Source organism: Hibiscus syriacus, unplaced genomic scaffold, assembly GCF_006381635.1.
Source record: "Hibiscus syriacus cultivar Baekdansim isolate YM2019G1 unplaced genomic scaffold, ASM638163v2 tig00111779_pilon, whole genome shotgun sequence".
In the NCBI taxonomy this organism is placed as follows: domain Eukaryota; kingdom Viridiplantae; phylum Streptophyta; class Magnoliopsida; order Malvales; family Malvaceae; genus Hibiscus; species Hibiscus syriacus.
In genome coordinates, this window is record NW_024063176.1 from 1016354 (window position 1) to 1023964 (window position 7611).

The 7611-nt window shown below is 34.9% G+C and overlaps 2 protein-coding genes across 2 annotated transcripts; both read left to right on the forward strand.

The window, feature by feature from the left end:
- The first annotated feature begins 1542 nt into the window (after positions 1-1542).
- LOC120170312 lies at positions 1543-2885 on the forward strand. The gene is made up of 2 exons (XM_039178277.1): positions 1543-2132; positions 2470-2885. The coding sequence occupies exons 1-2, from the start codon at positions 1683-1685 to the stop codon at positions 2827-2829; spliced, it is 810 nt and encodes a 269-aa protein (XP_039034208.1). The 5' UTR covers positions 1543-1682; the 3' UTR covers positions 2830-2885.
- Positions 2886-6863: 3978 nt separating this feature from the next.
- On the forward strand, positions 6864-7328 carry LOC120170373 (non-specific lipid-transfer protein-like). Its single transcript, XM_039178325.1, has one exon. It carries the CDS (start codon positions 6864-6866, stop codon positions 7326-7328), a length of 465 nt encoding a protein of 154 aa, XP_039034256.1.
- The last annotated feature ends 283 nt before the right edge of the window (positions 7329-7611 follow it).

The following is a 7611-nucleotide window of genomic DNA, read 5'->3' on the forward strand; positions in this document are numbered from 1 at the left end:
ACCAATAGTAACTGATTAAATCATAAAATATTCATCAAAAAAATAAAATTAATTATAAATAAAATAAAATTCAATTTAATTTAGGTATGTCAGAGGTGTAATGAAACCAAAGTTTTTTTGGATGATGGGGGACAAAGTGTAGTTGATAACGTGGGCTGTGCAGGGCTCCATGTTGTGCCTATCCCCTCTGTTAATGAGCTTCGTGAGGAGCATGTTACTGTCGATAAAGTCAAGCTTTTATGGATGAAGGGGGACAGCATGCAACTGATTTAGTGGAGTGTAGTCGTGAGAAGCACGTGTTTGACGATAGTGCTGGTTTAATTAATATTAATAGGGGAATGGATCTAGCATGGGCGATCAACCCATACTCACCAGCACTAGGACTTTTGACGTGGCTTTTGACGAGGTGTCTTCCTTCCTCGTGTTGGATGAGGAGCATCCGGTAGATAACTGTGTTTTCAGTTCTGGGAGCTCTCTTATGAGGCCTATTATCCCCAGTTCTTCGAGTGTTGCTAGAGTTTCTAAGGCTAGAAGAAGGTGGGCGTGTGGGGTTAGTCTGAGAGCGTCGTCAAGACTCATTCTTGAAAAGAGGAAAATCTTTGATCGAAGGTGGCGGGATGGTAGGCCAAACGTTTAGAAGTAGTCGCAATCCTGTTGGGAGCAGAGATAAAGTGTATTATGAGGGAGTTCGAAGTGATTATGATGAAGCGGAGTTGGCTCTAGCGGCTTTCGTTGCTTTGGGGTGGAATTTACAGGGCTGAGTAGGTTTTCGGTTTTCATCGTTTGATTTCTCTCCTGAAATCTGTTTGGAGTTTACGATGCTTTACCTTTGGTCGCTGTCGTCTTTAGTAAAGGTCTGTTTTTCCAGTGGACGGTGGTTGCATGGCTAATGTTTCTGTTTTGAGTCTGAAGCTGCGTTTTTGCTTTTCCTTATCATTTCTTTTGTCCGGTCATGCTCCCTGATTAGCTTGGGGTTGGTTTTTATTGTTTGTCTTGATCCTATACTGGTTTTGCTGGGGTTTGTCCCATGCTGTGCTGCTCATTTCTGTTTGTGTGTAATGGTCTGTTCTTTGCTCTATTGCACCTCAAGCATACTCTTTTTTCCTCCGAGTAGGATTAAGAAAGTATTTTAATGAGGGCCTTAAGGTGTTTACTTTGTTAATCTCTTAATACAAAGTAACCTTTTACAAAAAAAAAAATTAATTTCGATTTTTAAACTTATGAATCATAAATCGTCTAAATATTTCAATCCGGATCAATTTTGATAAATTGATTATTATTAGTCAGATCTAAACAGTAATTATCGATCAAATCTTAAATTTCAACATAATCTAAGTACTAAAACGAGAATTAGACCCTAAAAAATACCTTGAAAATAGACAAGAAGTTGACATGCTCCTCGCCATGTTTCCCTCCCAACCACACTTTGAAGTTACCAAAATGTTATTTTCTTTTTCTTTTTCACTCTCCCAAAGAAAACTTTTACTGTTTTATCATTGTTATTGTTACTAAATATTACCACAACACCCATAGTTTACGCATAGACAACTATATACACACATTTTGATCATCAAATCTCTTTCCCTTTTGTTGTGAAATGGTTGGCCGCCGTTAAACCATCGTTGCGAGAGACGGAGACGAAGAGGCGACCATCATCGTCATCATCATCAACAACGTACTACATGGGGCGTCGTCTCTTCAAATGTTTATGCAAGTGTTCTTCGTCGGGGGATGGATCATTCAACCGAAGAGGCAATGGAGAGAATGACGATGAAACAATGTCGGCATCTTTGGCCGACGGGCCGGTCCTCGTGGAGTTGTTCTCGTCCCAGGGATGTACGAAGGCGCCGGCAGCGGAGCTGTTGTTGTCGAGGCTGGTGAGGGGAGATTTTCAGCTGGACGCGCCGGTGGTGGCATTGTCTTACCATGTCGATCACACAGGGTGGAAAGACCCTTACGCCTCGGGGAATTGGAACGTGAGACAAAAGGCTTATGTCGAGGCGTTAAACCTCGACGGCGTGTTTACGCCTCAAATCGTGGTTCAAGGTAGGGCTCATTGTTCGGCTGACGAAGAAGATGCTTTATTATCCATCATTGCTCATGCTCCCAGGTTCCCGGCTCTAAGATTCAAGGTTGATTTTGCTTATTCCCCTACTTTTCTTTGGTTGATTTCTTTAAGAGTTAATTTCATCGTACATTTTCTATCATATTCTCTTCTTAAAACTTATACGTCAAATATTTATTATGATACGATAGAAAACATATTTTAAACACGTAAATTAAAGTTTGATCATTTTTTAAAATGTGATTTAAACTATTCATAAACCGACAAGTTTATAATTTAAGACGGAATTACATGATTAATATGATATTAATACTTTGAGATTCAATTACAATATCTTAAAATTTAAATTAATTTAGAATTTAAAACGTGATTTAAGAAAGTTTGATGCATGTAATATGTAACAGGCTAATTTCCAAAGGCCGACATCGGAGGCCTTGGAAGTAACCCTAACCGGAGCATTGAGGTACAAGGTAGACAACAACGTCGACAACGTAATGGTGGCCTTATACGAGAGCGGGTTGGTGAACGAGTGCCTTTCCGGTGAGAACAAAGGCAAGGTGCTTTACAACGACTTCGTCGTACGGAAACTCGAGAAGCTATGCACCGTCGACGACATATCCGCCAAGAAGACACTCTCGGTCACAGTCACTTTCACTCTTTGGGATGGTTTCAATAGCAGCAAGTGTTCCATTGTTGTCTTTGTTCAAAACATTTCTCGACAAATTTTTGGTTCCCAGTACTTTCAACTGCCTGATGATTTGTGAAGAAAAAAAATGTTGGAAAAATGTTCTATTGCATGGTGACCAAAAGTGTTGTGTTTTTTTTTCTTCTTCTTTTGAGTATTGTTTTTTCATTTTATTTATATTTTAATATTATCAAGAGAAATATTTTGAAAAAAATAAATAAATCTTTCATGAACCATAATATAACTTGAAATATATAACTGAAACTCCTCAAAATATTGAAGCCCTATGACATTGAAACTTCTTTAGAACCACCACATAATGTCATCAAAATGATATTTATTTTATTAAAAATAAAATAAATATCAAAACTTGGGGGACGACGAAAAGGATTTAACTATCCCCTAATTACACAAATACCCCTCGACGATAAATAGCTCAAAAACTATATAAAAATTTATCATTTTCCTCCAAAACAAAAAAAAAACCAATCACCCTAAAAAACCTCTCTCACCCAAAACTGACCGCCGAAGGCCGGTCACCTTCCTCGGCCGCCCAACGCCCTCCGGTGGCTCGAAAAAAACTAAAATAGCCCGAAATACTCCCCTCGAGCCCGTGAACCTGAATCCAACCTTAGAAAAACGAGATAATGCCTCAATCGAAGTAGATCTAAGCCCCAAAATTACGGCTTTTACCTTTGTTTCACGGTGACCTTTTGAGTTCCGGTGGTCGTTCCTCCTTTGATCTCACACCGATATTTGCTTTGATTTCCTTTGCTTTTCCCGATGTCTATTTCTTTGTGTTTTGGTTGGTTCGACTGCTGGTATTTGCTTCATTTGTGTTTCGTGGTTTTTGTGTTTTCTTAGTGTTGGTTATTGTTTCCCATTGTTCCTTGGGTGTGCCTCGTCGGAGGTATTTATATCACTCCTTCGAGAGTCTGTTGTCGATCTTGAAGGGGTCGTTCCCCTCGTTTCGGGTTTACCATCGTTCACGTGGTCGAGAATCCCGAGATAGTGTAGTCTCGGTTTTCTCGGTCGGTCGGTTCTGCTTTAACTGGGATTTGGTTGCATGGCTGTTGGATTGGATCAGATCCAACGGTCCAGATCTTGACAGCGTGACCATGTGTCTCTTTAGGGTTTTGTTACACTTGGTGTAATTTAATCTTGGTCGTTCGTTCGTGCTTTGATCACACGGCTCCCATCTGTGCGGCGTTGTACCTAAATATGAAAATCCTAATCTGGGTGGGCTTACTGGGTTAGGCCTGCCTACCCGGTTTGGCAGCCCACACCCTTGCTGAACCTGGACCGAATTAAAATAAAATAAAACATATAATAAATAATAAAAGAAATAATAATAATAATATTTTTTCAAAAATATTTCCCAAAACTATATAATATATATATTTTCAAAAATATTTTAAAACTATATTATATATATATATATATATATATATATATATATTCGAAATGTTTTCCAAAACTATATAGTATATATATTTTTTCAAAATGTTTTCAAAAACTATATATTATATATATGTTTTCAAAATGTTTTCAAAAATTATATATTATATATATTTTCAAAACCGATTTTTAAAAAACTATATGTTTATACTATATTAAAAAGAACTCCGGACGAAAATGAGTGTCTATAATTATAATCCGTAAAATAGGTTTAGTAAGTACAAATCTGGAACTCCAACGCGAATATATTTAAAAAAAACACACATTTAATTTGGATTTATATTTAGTATAAACATTTGAGATTAAATTGAAAATCGAAAAGTGAATATGAAAGTTTAAAGACAAATTGTAAAAGATGCAAAAGATGAAACTCTGCATGTCAACTGATCCAAAAGATAACCTTTGTATATTTTGATGGACTTTGGTAGTTAGGTGTTAATTATTTACGTGAAGTAACCTCAGTGGTTAAAGAGAGTGTTGTTATATTTTGAAATTATGGGTTTGAGCAATTGCATCAGCAAGGGGGTGCGTGTGTTAAAAAAGATAATGAACGAATACTAACTTCAGACTATTAAAAAAATATTTACGAGATTTTGAGCAATTTGCATCAGTAAGGGGTGTGTGTTATTATGTTTTTTTTAAGAACAATATACAGTCGGGACCTTCCAGGAGAGGGAAAGCTGGAGTTTTTCGATTAATCCATCAATCTAAGAAATAAATTAAGCTCAGATTAGATGAACATAGTCAAAATCAAGTACGTATTTGTGTTTATATGTTATATAACTTAAGTTTGTGTAGGTATTATTTATAAGATACTTAAATTATGATTTCGGCTCTAAATAGAGTATTTGGCTAGCATGTTAAACAATAAGATATGTTATTATGTGTTTCGAGATAAAATTTGATGTTTTGTTACATATAAGCATGTTGGTATATATGTTTGATATGTAAAATGTAATATCTTTTCGGATATATGATAATTGACATATCTAACGAGTGAAATTGAACTAAATACTCCTTTCGATAATGAGAATTATAAGTTGTGTTCTAATCTGATAAAGAAAATTGTAGTTTTCAAAACTTTGATAATGTGATAAAATGAGCCATTGATTATTAGTTTAGTTCTGAGTACAATTGACATGTCATAGGGTTAAAAACGATTGTGGTATATGCTTTTTAATTTAAAGAGACTTTGATCTTCTTTTAGTTATTCTCTTCTTTTCTTTTTCATCTTTCTTGAACATCTCGTTATCTGAGTGAAATAAAAGGTCTAAATATGACACTTTTGTTCATTAGTTAAACGAATTTAAATAAAAATTAAACTCATTTTGATTAATTTGTTGTCAATTTAGGTTCAAACATCTCTAGTTATAGAATACATGAAATTTAAGTATCATAATACTTTATTCGAATAATTCATATGTTCTTATTTTTACCTAGTATTGGAAATTCTAAATTCGAACTTAACTATAATTTATAAATAATTGAAAACGAGTATAAGAATTTAATCAAGCGAATTAGTGCAATTTAGTTTCCTATCTTGAATCGAACTTGAATTTTAAAATTTATAAATAATAAATTTGATAAAAAAAAATTCAACATCCACATAATGAAATCAGCGATTAAAAATTATAAATCATATAAATAAATTTGAGAAAATATGATTCTAGCAGAAGGCCTAAGCCACCTTTTTATTCCTCAACAGAAAAAAGGAGGGCAAAGTGTCATACCTCCTCTGGACCTCTTCCATAACCGACTTCTTTGATGATCAAAGCCTCCAGAATTAAATGTTACCTCCGAAAGATCTCCTCTGTTGACTCATTGACTTCAAGGTATCGTACACTTTGTCATCTTTTCTTGACTAGATCTCTTACAGGATCACGTAATCTGTCAAAGTTAAATATATTATCGGTCGATAACATCCATCCAATCTAACAGCTTAAAGTAGTCATCATGATCCTAGATTTGATACCATTATTACGGGTCACTATAAAACTTTTCATACAAGATTGAGGGAGAAGACTTTTGGAAAAAGACTACTTATTAAATTCTCTGTTTAGATTTTATGTATAAAAAGACATTGATCTGTAAATCTGTCAATAATCACCGATCGTAACTCTATGCCCAAATCAAAAGGGATGAAGTGTCTATAGTCGTTACAACTTAAATATTATCGTCACTATATTTATAAAAATCAAAAATAAATATATGTGATATTTTTGTTCATTAATTAATATGATAAAAATCATAAAAAAATTCACAAGCAAGATAATATGATATTATGAGACTTATAAGTGTATTTTGAGAAACTAAACATCAAAGTCAAAATATCATAAAATATTAGTGTTTCATCGTTGTCTTGTTGATTATAAGATTATCCATTTATCAGATTTAATTCTGATTCGATTTTGATTAAATCTCATTAAAATAAGTGTGTTTTTTAAATTTTCTTCTTAAACTTGTGATCATGCTATCTTTTAGGCGTTTAGTTGCTATAATTTTGTTGACTATTTCCTTCCTTGTATTGGCATTTCATGCTTTTGAATTAAACAATTCCATGTTTGCCGAGAAAAATGACATACTTTAACCTATATATAATCCTTAAGCTTGAACTGAAACCGCAATAAGACAAGGGAATAAAATTGTTTAGCCACCATGTGTGCCTCAATCAAGTTTCTAGCCTTGCTCGTCTTTGTAGTTGCGTCGCAAATTTCAAGCATCTCTGCAAATCGTGAGATTATCGGACTAATATCGCCCTACCGCACCCTCTTGAATGATGAACCCTCTCCGTCGCCTCTCCAAGACGAATCCTCTTCCTTACCTCCGTATGAGTATGAACCCCCGTTTACATGGGACGAGGTTCGAGGGTCGATGTCGCCATGCCTGCCCTTCCTTGTCGGTATGGATTCCGATCCATCGCCGACTTGTTGTGCTGGTGCTAAAACTCTTGTTGGAAGAACAAAAACCAAACGAGATGAACAAGAACTATGCTTGAGCCTTAAACTAATATTGCCACTACATGGTCCGTATGACCCTAAACAATTAACTCTACTTGGCGAGAAATGTGATGTTAATTTTCCTTTTCCTCCTATTATTGGCGATACAGATTGTTCCAAGTAACCACTTTCTTCCTTTCTCTTTCATCTTTCGTAAAGATCTCGTAAATCCTAAACCTGAAACCTTAAAATTCTCGTAATATGAGCGAAGTAAAAGGTATAAATATGAAAATATTAACGAGTCAATCGAGTTCAAATGAAAACAAACTCAAATTTAGTTTGTTTGTTGTCAAGTTGGATTCTAGTAGCTTTAATTATTGAACATGTCAAATTTATTTTAAATATTTGGCTCGAGTAATACATTTGTGTTTTTTTAATCTAATCAAGCGAACCACTGTAGTTTGATT

What these genes read in the sequence shown, in the direction of transcription:
- LOC120170312 (XM_039178277.1), top strand. Translation starts at nt 1,683, where the DNA reads ATGGGGCGTCGTCTCTTCAAATGTTTATGCAAGTGTTCTTCGTCGGGG. An exon ending in TCCCGGCTCTAAGATTCAAG is followed by an intron (nt 2,133 to 2,469) that starts GTTGATTTTGCT and finishes AATATGTAACAG; the next exon opens with GCTAATTTCCAAAGGCCGAC.
- LOC120170373 (XM_039178325.1), top strand. Translation starts at nt 6,864, where the DNA reads ATGTGTGCCTCAATCAAGTTTCTAGCCTTGCTCGTCTTTGTAGTTGCG.